This window comes from Pistacia vera, unplaced genomic scaffold, assembly GCF_008641045.1.
Source record: "Pistacia vera cultivar Batoury unplaced genomic scaffold, PisVer_v2 Contig111, whole genome shotgun sequence".
NCBI classification, from domain to species: Eukaryota; Viridiplantae; Streptophyta; class Magnoliopsida; order Sapindales; family Anacardiaceae; genus Pistacia; species Pistacia vera.
The window spans coordinates 113,810-128,987 of record NW_022195149.1 but is presented as its reverse complement, the minus strand read 5'-3'; the positions used below and the strand labels follow the sequence as shown (position 1 = coordinate 128,987).

At 36.5% G+C, this 15,178-nt stretch overlaps 3 protein-coding genes across 3 annotated transcripts; 1 reads left to right on the top strand and 2 right to left on the bottom strand.

Moving 5' to 3' along the window:
• Positions 1 to 88: 88 nt before the first annotated feature.
• Positions 89 to 2,419, bottom strand: LOC116140664 (phosducin-like protein 3). Its single transcript, XM_031426266.1, has 4 exons — positions 2,079 to 2,419; positions 1,562 to 1,705; positions 1,250 to 1,455; positions 89 to 344 (listed from the first exon to the last, which is right to left on the bottom strand). The coding sequence occupies exons 1-4, from the start codon at positions 2,324 to 2,326 to the stop codon at positions 184 to 186; spliced, it is 759 nt and encodes a 252-aa protein (XP_031282126.1). The 5' UTR covers positions 2,327 to 2,419; the 3' UTR covers positions 89 to 183.
• Positions 2,420 to 2,595: 176 nt separating this feature from the next.
• LOC116140635 (COP9 signalosome complex subunit 3) lies at positions 2,596 to 6,452 on the top strand. Its single transcript, XM_031426241.1, has 11 exons — positions 2,596 to 2,904; positions 3,277 to 3,392; positions 3,481 to 3,727; positions 4,110 to 4,167; positions 4,271 to 4,360; positions 4,763 to 4,828; positions 5,192 to 5,281; positions 5,371 to 5,529; positions 5,612 to 5,733; positions 6,035 to 6,107; positions 6,197 to 6,452. The coding sequence occupies exons 1-11, from the start codon at positions 2,720 to 2,722 to the stop codon at positions 6,263 to 6,265; spliced, it is 1,275 nt and encodes a 424-aa protein (XP_031282101.1). The 5' UTR covers positions 2,596 to 2,719; the 3' UTR covers positions 6,266 to 6,452.
• A 1,405-nt stretch (positions 6,453 to 7,857) lies between these two features.
• Positions 7,858 to 15,053, bottom strand: LOC116140617 (protein TPLATE). The gene is made up of 7 exons (XM_031426229.1): positions 13,680 to 15,053; positions 12,700 to 13,296; positions 11,785 to 12,146; positions 10,878 to 11,181; positions 9,859 to 9,981; positions 8,751 to 9,206; positions 7,858 to 8,663 (listed from the first exon to the last, which is right to left on the bottom strand). The coding sequence occupies exons 1-7, from the start codon at positions 14,802 to 14,804 to the stop codon at positions 8,142 to 8,144; spliced, it is 3,489 nt and encodes a 1,162-aa protein (XP_031282089.1). The 5' UTR covers positions 14,805 to 15,053; the 3' UTR covers positions 7,858 to 8,141.
• Positions 15,054 to 15,178: the final 125 nt, after the last annotated feature.

Genomic DNA, 15,178 nt, shown 5'->3' with positions numbered 1-15,178 from the left:
TATACGGTTATAAACACATAATCATACATCAGAACTGCAAGTCTTTGTTTAGCTGATAACAAATAAACTACAGTTTTATCTTGAAGCAAAAAAATAAAACCCACAAAATAAATGTGCTTTGTGATCTACGAGCACAATATTTCTCTTCTCCTCCCGGCTAATCCAAAAGAAATTACTGAAATTCTAATCACTTGATGATCCATCGTCATCATCTTCATGCTCTGCCACAACTTTCTCTATAAAACTCCTTCGCACTCCGTCAATCACAGTTTTTCTCGATGGATCACCTCCATTCTGACCATCATTTAGTACAGGATCTGATTGACAGAGAACTAACGCAACACCTGGTTTACGGAGGATGAAATTAGATTTAATTAACTTCTTTAAGGAAAACCAAAAAAAAAAAAAAAAAAAAGAATATCACAGACAGAATAGGAGGGTACAGCGAAAGAGGCTAAAGAGCATAAATTCATCCTCATTTCTATCAGGAAAAAGAAGAATAAGAGTTCTGCAAAGATGATGAGTTTAAACTTTTATGCCATGGCAGCATCTGCTCCATGCTGATATAAATTAATACCAGACCTATGGCATATAGCACACTTCGACAGGCAATATGTGAGCTTGGATTAAGGACAAGGGTCCGAACACCATTTTTTCCACTTCCTTTTCAAGTACATCATTAGGAATAAACAAGTGAGAGGAAAATTACTTATGCAGAGCGCACGAAGTAGCAAAAGTAAAAGAAGCTTACAAACAATTTCAGAATGGCAGTGGTCTATGAAAATAAAAGATTGGGACAAATTTTAAACAAATCAGGGAAAGAAAGTTTAAACATCCTTTTAAACAAGAACTATCAACTCAATTTATGTCACAAACATTTTTTTTTTTTTTTTTTTGAATTTCAGTTTGCCAGCTAAAAGACATGAACGTTCCAAATTTGGCCAATTAGGATCTGAAGCTTATTGTATCATCTGCCATTGAAAATTTTCCCATGCCAAAAATTCATATCCCCTTTGTAAAGAGGGATGAAAATTAGAAATCAATAAATGTTAAAAAGTTAGAAAAGGAAAAATGAGAGACAAAGATTTAATGACATGATTGAGATTTTGCCTCGAGATTACTCACGAGATGGTTATCAAAATAGAGGATGCAACATTCCATATGACAAATGAACGAACTATGAAGAGAAGCAACAAAGCTCTTTGGAATTAAAAAAGCAGAACGAAGGAAAACTGTGATATACACATACCCTCAGGTGTGCATTTCCGGCCAAAATTATGCAAACCCACATAATTTGCCTTGACGGCACCATTGTTGTACACCAATAGAGTAGGAAGGTTGCAATCTGGGTAGTTAGGAATACAATCAGTTGATATTATTTTAACAAATTTTGTTGCCGGGTATTTTCGCGCCAATTCTTCCAAGCATTGCATCAGCAGCCCACACTCTGGAAATCTATCACGAAATTCAGGAAAGGGAAAAAAAAATGAACGAGTTGGATCAACACTGGTTTTGGCAACATTAAACAAAATAGAATTCTAATTCCTTAAAGTTTCAATACCCTTCCTTGTAGAGTATCACAACAACCCAAACATCAGGGGGAGCTTGAGAAACCTCTCGTACGAAATCTGATCCTGAAATTGGCATCACAGATCCAAACCTCGAAAGCTTAGCTGCTTCTCTCATCTCAGCTAATCTCTTTTTCCTATCAACACAGGCCTTTCAAGATAAGCCAAAATTCAACTATATCACTGAACAGTAACAAAATTCTCTACCAGCAAAATCAAACATCCAAAACAATACGCTGATTAAGAAGTTGACTTGAATCTCAAAAGATAACAATCAGGGGAGAATTCTGAGTTTCTTAGAAATCTCAAACAACTGAAATGAGAAAGAAAAAAAACAAAAAAAACATAACTTTTATTCTTAGGTAGCTACTCACTCCTCACAATTTCAAACATAACTCCTATAAGAATCAAGAAAACAGATTTCTAGCCAAAACTACGCTGTTAAACCAAGATAAACGGCTAAAATATTAACCATACAGTATTAGAAAAGATCCCAGATAAGAAAGGAACCTGTATTCTTCAAGGAAGCGATCATCGTCAAGATCGGGATCGTCCTCCAACTCTTCGAGCTCTTCTTCGGTTTTCTGATCGACCCATGACTTGTCTTTGGGGATCGAGTCTTGGTCGGGTGCCGGTTCGAAAGGAGGTGGCTTGAAGGCCGGTGCCTTAGGTGGTAAATTTCCAAGCTTTCTTTGAATATCGTCCCATTGTGTCGATGCACCTTCCACGTCTTTATATACAAAGTGATAATCTCCCATCTTTCAAATAGATTAATTTGCTTGCTCAGCTTCTTCAATGGCCTCCTTTGATCTGCAGAGATATGTCTAATGTCTTGGTCCCGTTCGGGTTCTAGTTCTAGAGAAACCGCACCACTGTTATAATTGTTATTATTTTTTTATTTTTCTAAAAGGCCGGAGGAGAATAAAGTGTTAATGAGCCCAATCATCAGAGCCCAATCATGGTTATTTCAGCCCAAAAATTAGTGTACCCAATAGGAATTAGGAGTTTAAAGCGAGTTAACTCAGACGCCGGGAGAATACACCGATTTATACCAAGCCACGTAGAACATCTAATTCAGAAGTTGGAGAGTTTCTCTCTTTTTTTATTTCTTCTCTCAGCTTGCTCTGAGGTTGAAACAATCGATCAGAAGCATGCAGTCAGTAGAAAATTTTGTTACACAAATCCAAGGGCTATCGAGCAGCGCTGCTGATATCGCAGCCCTTAACAATTACTTGAAAGCTGCCGAGGATTCGTTCCGCTCTGATTCCTCTCGACTGTTGTTGTTTCTCGACCAGCTTGACCCCTCCAAACACTCCCTCGGTTACCTTTATTTCCTGTATTTTCTTCTTCCCACGCTTTTTTTTTTTATTTTTTTTATTTTAATTAAGATTATTGTTAGGCTTTAATCTATTCTGCGAGATGCAGCCTCTTTTTATTGCTGGTTTTTGTAGTGATGCAATTGCAATTCTTGGTTGCTTTTATTTTTATTATTGTTATTGTTGTTATTATTATTATTATTATTATTATACAAGCGGAAGTAGTTGCATTGTTGATTTATAAATAAGCGGAATAATTTATAATGCTTCTCGTTTTCATTATGAATTAAATAAATAATTAAGGAGATCTTTGTTGGTTGTTCAGTTTACTTACTTGGTTTTTGGTGTTGAAAAACAAGGGAATTTTAATTGCGTGTTGTTTGTGGTGACAGGGAACCGTGCGTGTATGGTTCGATAACAAAGGAGCGAGCCAGTACACTGGTTCCCATCATTGCCAGGTTTATTACTTCTTGTGCTCCAGAGCAGATTCGTTTGGCATCTGACAAGTGTATGAGCTTTTAACTTTAATTCAGTTATTCTATCTGAACCTTTGATGTTATTTTATTTCAATGTCATTGTTATTTTTGCATTTGCAGTTATAACTGTTTGTAAGAGGTTTAAGGATATGGTGATGTTGCTTGAAGCACCCATCAGAGGGGTTGGGCCAATGCTGAGCGCTATCCGCAAGATTCAGCCTTCCACCGAGCATTTGACTACACTACATCCGGAGTTTCTGCAACTTTGTTTATTATCAAAGTGTTATAAAACTGGTCTTTCAGTTCTAGAGGATGATATTTATGAGATTAATCTGCCAAGGGATTTTTTTCTCTATTGTTACTATGGGTAGGTTGCTTTACTGCTTAGTGTTCGTTTCATATGACACAATGGTTTCCTGCTTTAGCCTGCCATGTTTATTTGGGTTCTATGTTATGCTCTTGCGTTGCAAACTCTCATGTTTCATTTATTTGATCAATTTTTTGTTTTTTTTTTTTTTAATTATTATAACAATCTAACATCAAAATAGAGAACTGGATGCATTTACAATGTATTTCCTTTGACTAAAAAATTGTGCAAACTTAAATTCTCGGTGAAGTTAAGAATCTGTTTGGTTATAAATGTGTTAATCGATCAAATTGAGGCATTTATAGTTTAGGGGTTTCAGTTTTTCACTTGAAGTATTCACAAAATGATTTTTCTTACTGGTTCATGTTGGACATTGTGACAGTGGGATGATACTCATTGGACAAAAGCGTTTTCGGAAAGCTTTGGAGCTTCTACACAATGTATGTCATTTATCTACAGTAGTGTTAATTCTTTATTGATCATCAAGAATCAATAAGACAACTTGATACTAGGAAGTCCTAATGACTTATCAATTATTTCCAGGTTGTGACTGCTCCTATGTCTTCAATCAATGCTATAGCTGTGGAAGCGTACAAAAAATATATATTGGTTTCCCTCGTGCACCATGGACAAGTATGCTATGTTCTTTCTTTCACCAGTCTACTTGACATTTATATGAACTGTGCCTGTAGAAGGTTATTTAATGGTAATACTTTGTCAAACAGTAATGAGCAGTTTGGAATCATAATTTTAGATGTGATCAGTTTTTCATGGTCAAATGAACAAAAAATATATTAACAAATGGCTAGAAAAGGTGTAATCATAGTGCATAGGCAGTGTACAGAAGACACACCTTATCACTAAAATTTGATCTCAATGCACTAGGATATACTTAGTTCTGTGTGCTCATTCATGAATTTTATTTTCAGTGAATCTAGACAAGGTTTAACTTGGGTAATTCATCTTTCATTTTTTTTTAATTGATAACTTTCTTTGAGATATATCTCTTAACTGTTGATGTATTTTTGGCGACAGTTTTCTACCAACCTCCCTAAGTACACTTCTTCAGCAGCTCAGAGGAATCTAAAGAACTTCTGTCAGGTAAAGCTGAAATTAAGTATTACTATCATTTTGATTATATATATATATTTCGAGTTGTCAAATCATAGGTTACTAGATTCCTGCCCTAAGATGATACTGGAAAATAATTTTTCTGTCTAGTAGTTGGGATATAATGCATCCCAGAATTTATAAATTTAGTTCTTGTGGTTCTCAAAGTTGACGGAAAGTGTTTATTGTGTTGGTTTTGCATTCTGCGGTAAAGACAACATCTATTGACTTTTGGAAGGCATATATTTATACATGTAGTTCTTGTAGTTCACAAGTTGATGGAAAGAAAGTTAGCATTTTTTCCTTTTCTCATGCTTAACTTATTTTGATTGGTTTCTTCTCTTGCTTGAGTAGACCTACATTGAATTAGCGAATACTTACAACACTGGCAAAGTGTCAGAACTGGAGACATTTGTTCAGACAAATAGGGAGAGATTTGAAAGTGTGAGTTCTCTAACTTACAATTTGTTTTCCCTTTAAAAATCAGCTATTTGGTTTCCGGAGGTTATTCTAAACCTTTGGTTTTTTTGTAGGACAACAATCTTGGACTAGTGAGGCAGGTTGTATCATCCATGTATAAGCGTAATATCCAGCGATTGACACAGACGTATTTGACTCTCTCCCTTCAAGATATAGCCAACACAGTACAACTTAACAGCCCTAAGGAGGCAGAAATGCATGTGCTTCAAATGGTAGAAGTTGCAGTGCTGTATCACTAATGGTGCATTCCTGTGTATGTTGCATCTTTGACAATATTATTCTTTTAAATTTCAGATACAAGATGGGGAGATATATGCAACAATAAACCAGAAGGATGGAATGGTTAGGTTTTTGGAGGATCCTGAACAATATAAAACGTGTGAGATGATAGAGCATATTGACTCTTCAATCCATAGGTATGAATATCATACAGACTCTTTAAAATAATTTCTGCTGGGAACTCAAGTGTATTTGATTTTATCAACAGAAAATCAGATTAGTTACATGTGATACTTATAATGAGCATTGATATGTTCTCTTTTTTCAATTTAATTTGCTATAGTTTGTTACGTTGTTGAATAAACTTTTGCAATATCAATTATTAACATTAGGTCAGTTAAAAGGTAAAGATACCGATTGTTAACTTTCTTGCCTTTTCCCATAGACAAAATACATTGTGATCACTGTTAATAATTGCTATGTTACCTTATTTTCCAGGATAATGGCCTTGTCAAAGAAACTCACTGCTATGGATGAACTTCTATCATGTGATCCTTTGTACCTTGCAAAGGTGACCATATCGTTTCCATTCCTATAAACATTATATAGGCTTGCTTTTGGGATCATTGATTCACTAACAGATCATGTTTGCATGTTCAGGCTGGGAGGGAGAGACAGAGATTTGACTTTGATGACTTTGATACCGTTCCTCAGAAGTTCAATATTTAAGACTTGAGGACTCCTGGCATCTGGACTAAGTAAGAGATGATGAGCATGATATTAGACTTTTTTCATTTGTTCTATTGATTTTTTGTTTCAATCGGCTCCATCTAGTTCTAAGTATGGAAGACTTCCATTTTGTTCCTAAATGAGCTGTTGATATAAGAAAGCCACTAGTTGTGAGCATGTTTACTTACAAGCAAGTTGATCCATTTTTACTAGTTAGTTTTATCCGGTCAACCACCTTTTTTTTGTTTTTTTAATTTGGTTCTTAAATAGAGTTAATTACACAGACCTCCATGAGGTTTAGAGGCGCATAGAAAATATCATATCATTAGGTTAACACAAACACCTTACTTCTTTAACTTCCGTTAGGGCTAAGTTAGGGTTATTTTCTTTACACTCTCTTAAACATACAAAATCTACAAATTGCCCTTTATAATTAGTCACTAGCACCTCTTACCATTAAGTTTTGGTGTTAAATTAATTGAGAGAATGGCACATAGTTGAAAATTAAAATATTTTGCTTTGCAAAGTAAAAATATAAAAACTGAATAAATAAAATAAAATATACTTTCTAAATATATATTTTTGTAAATTGAAAATTCAATCATAAATATTTTAAAGAAAAAAGATGACCGATTTTGGCAATCAAAGAATGATGGTTTTGAAGATCTTTGGTTGTCGTGGACCTCTTTTTTTATTTTAAAAGTAAATTCTTTTAAAAAAAAAAAATTTCTAAATATATATATATTTTTTATAATTTTGGAAGATTTAATATATGGTTTAGAAATTTTAACATAAAGTATCTATTTTACCCTTTCCTAACACAAAATGGACGGTAAAGGGTGTAAGTGACTAAATATGGGGGTAATTGTCAGTTTTTTATGTTAGAGGGCTGCAAAAAACAACCCAAACGGAGCTCTAATGGAAGTTAAAGGAATGGACAGTTTGTGTTAACCTAATGATCTTTTCTATCTGCCTGTTAAAGATTGAAACCTCAGGAAAGTCTATGTAATCAACTCTCCTTAAATATAGTCCTTAATTAAGGCATTCATAAATGGATGAAGACTGTGTGTTTAATGTCCAAATGAAAGAAACACCAAGTAGCTGCCGAGTAATTCAAATTCATGTTTGCGGTCAGGAAAACTCAAATTTGTGACATTATTAATATAGATAAATGACATGGTGGTGCAGAAAAAGTGCAGAAGTTTGGATAATCTGAATAAAAGTGTAAAACTATCTGTCATAAGTTATAGCATGTTAGGGTGCATCAAGAACAACATAATTCATGATTAAATACTTGATAGATAGTCTAAGTGGTAACAATGAATAGCTATCTTGTTGTGTACAACCCTGTGTACAACCCCCATATGGTTCTGCAGCACGAGATTCAAATTCTTTAGCCATTACAATCAGGATGAGTTGACATAGTAGTGGTTTGTGGGAAGGTTTTAGTGTGTCATGGCTTGGCAATAACATGCCTCTCTCAATCAGCTCCTGCATTTCGAATTTGCAGTAGTACCAAAGATAATAACTAATATCTCGGGTGGTAACAAAGATAGTAAAAAGTAAAAAGATTTGCAGTCAGCTTTCACATATCACACACAAAAAGTTGACATTGTAATCAATCATGGTGTATACAGCGGAATCAAAGTTCCAAATCAACACAAGCACTAAGGACAATTCCCGTGCTTAATAATAAATTTCTCAAAACAAACGGCCGGTACATGTACAGAGAGGGGGGAAAATGGAAACTAAAAAAATGCCCCCCTATAATCAGATTTTCAACACCTATCTGAACAAAAGTATCAAGAATAAACTACATTTGAGTACAAAGAATATATCCAAACCCTTCTTACGTTGAAAAGAATAATAAAGTTAATTAATCTTTGGTGCTTCTATCTTTACACAGCATGTGCCACTCTTGAAGAACGGCCGCTTGAAGAGCAAGATGCTCAGCCTCCTCAGCTGTTAACTTGGACAGAGTCGATGGTCCCTTGGTTTTACCATCTTCCTCACCGTTTTCCTTCTTTTCTTTTTTATCCTCATCTTCTTTCTCTTCCTCCTCATTTTCCTCTTCTTCATCAGGTTTTGGTGTCTTTTTCGGTTGGGCGGCCTTTAGCAATGCTATCCGTTCCATTGAGATCTTAAGCCTCTCGACAGCAGACGCCTTCACTTCATCTTCAGGCATGTACTCCACTCCCCCATCAGTAAGGTCATCTAACCAACCTTGTAGATCTGATCCAATCTCCTTAGTGATTGATGCATCAGAAGCTCGAACCACAAATTTGCACAGCATGGTCGTGGTCTCATCACCCAGATCAACATTTCTACTTACTTCACTGGCTCCAAAAACCATCATGCCCAAGAAGCCACCATACCAAGTTTTGGCAGCATAACAGAGCTGTTCAAAGTCGAGGAATTAAATGGTAATGTCAGAAGGGTAGCCTGAAAACGCATGAACAATAACTAACATCAGTACTAGCATTACCTGAAACCCTGCAACTGCACGGATGATGTGGGAACACACTCTGTGGAAAGGTTTGGAGGACAAGGATTTTAGTCCACTGAAAAAAGGAGAAGTCCCATACTGCTGTGCAGCAGTAGCCCTGAACCCACTTCCTTCATAAATATATGTACCAGTGTACTCTACTATAGCAGGTAAACTGGGCCATAGTCGGAAAAATTCAGCAGGCGATATTTTGTGTGGCAACAGAAGTTCAGTCAGCGGAAGCTTGTAAGGCTGACACCTTAAAATCACAGGTTCTCCCAACTCTGGACGTAAGCTTCTCTTTTGTCTCATGATTTGTGGATCCTCTTCAACATAATCACCATCATAATCTACTATTGCACCACTTCCATGGAAAGGATAGTATAAGACTTGAACCCAAAAGGCACTTCTCTCAAAATGGGAGACACCCACTGTCACACTGCAGAGTACTGGATCCTGCAAACAGATCATATGTAAGTAGAACAGAAGAGCTCCTTAGGTAAATAGGGTATGTTACGAACACGACACTACACATATGGAAGCAGTGAAATCAGAAAGTAAATATCCAGGCGTAGAAGATGACACCAAATCAATGGCTAAAAGCAAAACACCTTCAAAGTATAATCAAAAGAGAATATTTCCATTTGCATCTTTAACGAAAATATTTTGCTACCTAGAGAAACACTTTTCTCACATCCATGATATCACATCAAGGCCAAACACAAATTGTGCTACTACAGAACAGTTTTCTCACCTCAAAATCACACCAATGTTCATCACAAATTAATCAATGTTTATAGTTTTCAAGTGAAAATCCAACTACAAGTAAAAAATTGACTAAAAACCTTTAGATAATCCTTGATCATAGGCAGAAAAAAAGTTGGAAATAATTTGTTTGAAAATACAAGCAAGTCCTGAAACATGCGTATGACCTGGGGTATGCTTGAAAGAGCAGTGCAAATAGTTTAACTCTTTCACTTTCAAATGGTAGTGGTCAATGTATAATAGACAGGCATAACACAATGGCAATAACAAGTTAAGCAAAAAGTTTGCAAAGTCTGGATGAGAAAAACAAAAAGGACATATTAACAAAGGAGAAAAACGAAACCTGTGACACAAGATTTCGTAGCTGCCGAACTGCCTGAGGAGATCCGTTCATAAAATACAAAGCACCCGATAATCCCACCCGAATATCCACTCGATTTAGTTCAAGTTCCGTCAAATTTAAAACCTGCAAAAATAACCAATTACATTAATACACCATGAACCTGATTTTTTTTTTTTTTTTTTTTCTTTTTTACAAAACTCAATAGAACTTACATAAATTGAAGTATTAGAAAGAAATGAACAAGCTGTCTACAATACATTTATACATGAATGAGTCAAGACAGAAACAAAAACCAACTAAAGATAATGGACATAATAAAAGGTCCTAAAATCCCGAAAATCCCTAAAACTATACTCCTTACTCACATAACTGCATCCTCCCAACTGTTAAGAATAAAGAAAAAAGGCACATCTCAAAATTCATGTGGAATTGAAGCCCAACACTGAGTTTATTATGAACTGATAACAGGCCATCATCCACTACAGACATTATCCTGATGCTAAAATAACTATATTGTTATGAAAACCCACTGAGCTGCAAGTCATAAAATCATTCTACTATCAATCATACTATCACTTGAACTCCTGGACCAAATATAAACAAGCATGATAAATTCTGAACACTTATGCTGTAAATAACCTTCTATTCAAACATTACCAACACAAAGACTAAAAAGTCCCTACCATTTAGAAAAAGCATAATATCATCCAGCATGGTCACAAGACAAATAAAAAATAGATATCAAATATTCTCGTCAATGTGGAGCTCTAAGAAGAAAGAATAGATAGTAGCTACTCAAAAGCATTTCATAGTTTGTGAGAACAAATGACATGCTGATTACTATTCAACCATAAGTAATCAATCGAGCATCTTCGATGAGCACCATTTGACTCCCTAAATGGAAAGAAGACAAACAGTGTATGTTATGTACAAAATTTTGAGCTAGTGACTTATTTTGGCATGTCAGAGAGAGACAAAAAGGACTATGAAGTCCAAAATACTAGGGCATAAATCTTAACCTTTAGATGCAGAGTAATCCTTCCATCATTTGAGTCCGCCAAATGATATGCTTCAATATAGCATGGATCACTACTGCCAGTCAAAGTATATGCAGTCGGAGGAGCCTTGAGTGATGTAGAGTCAATTCCTTTTGTCAGCAAAAGAGTTAATTCACTAGGGTCTGGTCTCCAGAGCTCCAAAATAGCCTTGTGAACCAAGCTTTCCAATTTTCTGTCTTGAGCAGCTGATGCTTCATAAAACTGAACAGTAAGTTGATGGTGGCTAAATGGGTAATCTCCTCTGGCTTCACTAACACCAGCCCACCTGAAAAAAAAAATAATATATATTACTTTAGTGCATAAAAAAAAAAATAATTACAGAACATAAGGTTCAGAGAACATGTTAAATAGAAAGGTGATTTGTCAAATGTCTGGCACCAACAGCATTCTAACAAAGGAAAAAACAGTGTAGAAAGATAAAATATAAACTTTTGTAGAGACGACAGGGGTAAATTATGAAGAAAACAGCCATAACAAAGAGACAACATCAGGACTGATGCTCCAAATGACTGGTTTGGCAATATTTGCTCAACATTCCAGAACTCGTGGAAGACTGTGGCCAGAAACAATCTGGTCTGAAATCCAGGTCCCAATATGGGGAAAAAGAAGTAAAAACGTATACCTTATGTGTCACCAATTCATTAAATGTGCAGCCAATCAGAGTTTAACACAACTAAGACAATTTTAAGAGGGAGTGCGACTCCTTATTAAGAGCTAACTAGAATTCAGAAGACAATCAGCACATATCAGATAATGACAGGGGATATGAGTTAAAAAAAGAAAAGGCACCAGCACACCAATGTTTCAATATTCAAAAGAGGTAACATTATCAGCAAAAATTTACAATTAGTCCATATGTTATACTCACTTGCTTTCTGGATGACTTGAAACATATTTAATTCGCTGTAAAATCAAACGGGACTGATGCTTGTTGACAGAATCAGCCAAACTATTGCTTCTGAACTCCTCGAGCTCTTTAGTTAACAACTGTCCAGCCCTAGTGTTACGTGATCCCAACCTTTGAGCAGATAAAAGAACTGCCTGAACATCTTGAAGCCTATTTGATGTATTTGCAGATGAATCTATGTTGAAGAGGACTTTGTGAATATTTGATACAAGGATGTTTAATGGGTCTTCAGGATCATCAGCTAGAAGTGGATCCAAGCCTTCCAGATCGATGTGTTCTGAAATAGCCCAAATAAGGCGGGCCAATACTCTTGGGATATTCACCTGCCAATGCAAAAAGGTATAAGATGAAAAGGGCATCATTTTTAAAAAAATTTGAGCATATCAACCTCCAAAATTTAAAGGTTTAAGAATTAAAATAGCCATCATTGTTCAAGCATGCCTCAATATGCAAAAGTACCCATGGTTAAACTGTGGCTTATTAGAGTAGTACCATATATCTTGATCAACTGATCAGAATCAAGTATTGCAATAATCTGATTCAGAATACACACAGACAATTTTAACTCAAAATAAAAGAAGATAAGTATGGCACCATTCAAGCTTCAGACTAGAACGACACTGAAATATATATTTATAATAAATAAAAACAATGCGGCAGATGATAAACTTAGAAAACAAAATTGTATTAAAATAATCAATGACATTAATTTCAAATCTAATAGTTACCAACATCACAAGCTTGAAAGTGTTTAACGACGTAAACATGCATTTGAAACATTAACAAACATACAAGTATGAAAAGTATTCTGTGTCATGTCAATGCACTACCAACAAGTAAAACTATATTATTTAACAGCTCAAAGACAATACATACCTCACGAAGATCTTTCACAAGTTCACGCTGCAAATTTTGCAATCTAGTCTCATTTAGGATTTGATCCTGTGAAGCCCCATCTTTAACTCTTTTCACACCTCCTCTGGTATCATAGATATGACACAGCCTAACAAGCAACTTCAAATAGCAATCAATTGCATAAGTTCGGCCATCACAATCCCATTTGACACAAGGCTTACAAACTTCCACCACTTCCAAAGCTGGCTCTGTCCAGTTCAAAGCTCCATAACCAGTTCCATATGCCAAGGCTCCAATCACTCTGCTTTCCATGCCCGAGTTCTTTTGTTCTGGCAATGGCAGAGACAACTGGAAGCAACTTTCTACCAGTGATGCCACAAGCTCTTCCCTGAATAAGCTTCTACTCATTACACTATTAAGATCATCCCTTATCCTTACATCCTCAAAAAGAGAAGCAATATCAGTTCCTGCAAGAGGCTTCTGCCCTCTTCGGACACTCTCTTTTGCAAAAAGGTCAACACAAAGAGCTGTCCGACAGATACAGGCTAATGCATGCATACGGTCTGATTCAGCTCTCAAGTTTCTCACCATAAGAAGCAACCTCTTAAATAATGAAACCTTCAAGCACAAAGTTCACTATATCAGAGCAAGTCTACACCTATACAATCAACATTAGTTATGGCGATAACCAGCTACCATTACAACACTCATGAATGTCTAAAATTTCTCACTTCTTTATAACCAGTGGCCATTACAAAAGATAAGGGCAATGATTTCACATTCACAGCCTATTGAGGAGAACTAAAAACATTAAAACATTACTTAATGAATCTGTCAGAGGTCAGAGACAATTTAACACTCTTTTAACTCAAATTAGCCATATTTCTTCAAAAGCAGACAATCTTGAATTTCTCTTTCTCTATTAATAATTTGCCTTATATCAAACAATGAATAGCATCAACAATTAAATGAAAAAACTAAGCTAGCAATAGAATGTGAACCTGCATATGAAGATCAAGTAGATGTATATTGGTAACAACAGCTCTAACAATACTCTCTCTGGCAGACGAAAACTCCTGCCTGTCCCAAAGTGTCAAAATGGCAGTAATCGACTGTGAAGCCCACTCTGGTTTCCCTCCAGGCACATCAGCCAAATACAACATATTAATGCCCACTTCAAAAATCAACGCTGGATCCAACGACGATGCCAAGAACGGCATCAAGTGCGTCACCAAATCAGACACTCCAACAAGCTTCTCCGCATTGGACTCCGCTTGAGTACCATTGGTTAAACTAGAATCCTTTGACAATCTTCTAATCACGTCCAGCTTCCCAGAAGCAAAAGCTTTCACACCGTAAACAAGTGGAAATACAGTTGCCCTGAAACTCTCCACTGGTAAAACTAAAGATCGAGCCATTAAAGCGTTTCGTTTCTTCCACACAAGATTCACCATTGCAGACACCCAATTAGAACGAATTGCAAGTGAATTTTCACTATCTACGAGCTTATCTCCAGCTAATCTACTCATTCGCTTCGACTCGAATTCTTGAAACAGTCTACCAACTGATTCAAAAGCGACCTTCGAAACATTGTCGGATTTGTCAAGCATGTTTTGACCAATACGCGTCCACCAGATGGTAACCTTGTCTAAGAGATTAACATTATTTTCACACAGTGTAACCAAATCATCACGTGCCAGAATACAGCCTAGAGTTTCGGTTATCGAGTGGCGGAGATTATCAGACGGCGAATCGAAACATCCGGAGATCTCGGCATTCGAATCTGAGATAAGTTTGGAGAGAGCATAGGACGGAATAGCGGCGAGAATCGAGATAGCGGCGGCGGTGACATCGGGATCGGGGAAGTGGAAATCGGAGCGAATTCCAGAGCACACAGAGTCCCAGAGATCGGCGGTTAAACGCGTAGAACGAATCAAATCAAAAGCAAGTTTTTTACAAACGGCGGAGGCGGGAGCGGCAACAATTTCTTCGACGGCGGTTTTGGCAATGACAGAAATGTCACGTCCGGCGGCGGATTGTTGAAGGGCTTGGAGGAGAGCGCCGGATTGGCGGAGGGCGTCGTTGGAGCGGAGGTCCGCTTGGATCTGAGCAAAGAGGATATCCATTTAGTGGTGTGGAAAGAAGTAGAATTGAAGATCCAAGCTCGATGGTGAAGTAGTTGAATTTGTGCTAAAATTTGAACATGTAAAATTTAATTGATTTCCCTCTGGTGAAGTAACACAGATACACAGAGATCATGATTCATGACTAGACGAGTTAGGCGTTGGTGAGCTCTTGGTTTTGCTCTTCTTACTTGGACTCGAGGTCGAGAAGATCGATTGGTTGCTGGTGATGGGCTTGATGGTCTAAGTATTATTTGGGCCGTCACTAAGCCATTTTAATATAGTAATGTTGGGACTTGGGATACCTGGTACTGTACTGGCAGTGTTTATATAAATTGTGCAGTGGAAAAAGTAAGTTTCAAATTAAGAAAGAAGTG

What these genes read in the sequence shown, in the direction of transcription:
- LOC116140617 (XM_031426229.1), bottom strand. Translation starts at nt 14,804, where the DNA reads ATGGATATCCTCTTTGCTCAGATCCAAGCGGACCTCCGCTCCAACGAC. An exon ending in GGATTACTCTGCATCTAAAG is followed by an intron (nt 9,982 to 10,877) that starts GTTAAGATTTAT and finishes TTATTTTTGCAG; the next exon opens with GTTTTAAATTTGACGGAACT. An exon ending in TACGAAATCTTGTGTCACAG is followed by an intron (nt 9,207 to 9,858) that starts GTTTCGTTTTTC and finishes ATCTGTTTGCAG; the next exon opens with GATCCAGTACTCTGCAGTGT.
- LOC116140664 (XM_031426266.1), bottom strand. Translation starts at nt 2,326, where the DNA reads ATGGGAGATTATCACTTTGTATATAAAGACGTGGAAGGTGCATCGACA. An exon ending in GTGATACTCTACAAGGAAGG is followed by an intron (nt 1,456 to 1,561) that starts GTATTGAAACTT and finishes ATTTCGTGATAG; the next exon opens with ATTTCCAGAGTGTGGGCTGC. An exon ending in CCGGAAATGCACACCTGAGG is followed by an intron (nt 345 to 1,249) that starts GTATGTGTATAT and finishes TCCGTAAACCAG; the next exon opens with GTGTTGCGTTAGTTCTCTGT.
- LOC116140635 (XM_031426241.1), top strand. Translation starts at nt 2,720, where the DNA reads ATGCAGTCAGTAGAAAATTTTGTTACACAAATCCAAGGGCTATCGAGC. An exon ending in CTCGGTTACCTTTATTTCCT is followed by an intron (nt 2,905 to 3,276) that starts GTATTTTCTTCT and finishes TTGTGGTGACAG; the next exon opens with GGAACCGTGCGTGTATGGTT. An exon ending in ATTGACTCTTCAATCCATAG is followed by an intron (nt 5,734 to 6,034) that starts GTATGAATATCA and finishes CTTATTTTCCAG; the next exon opens with GATAATGGCCTTGTCAAAGA.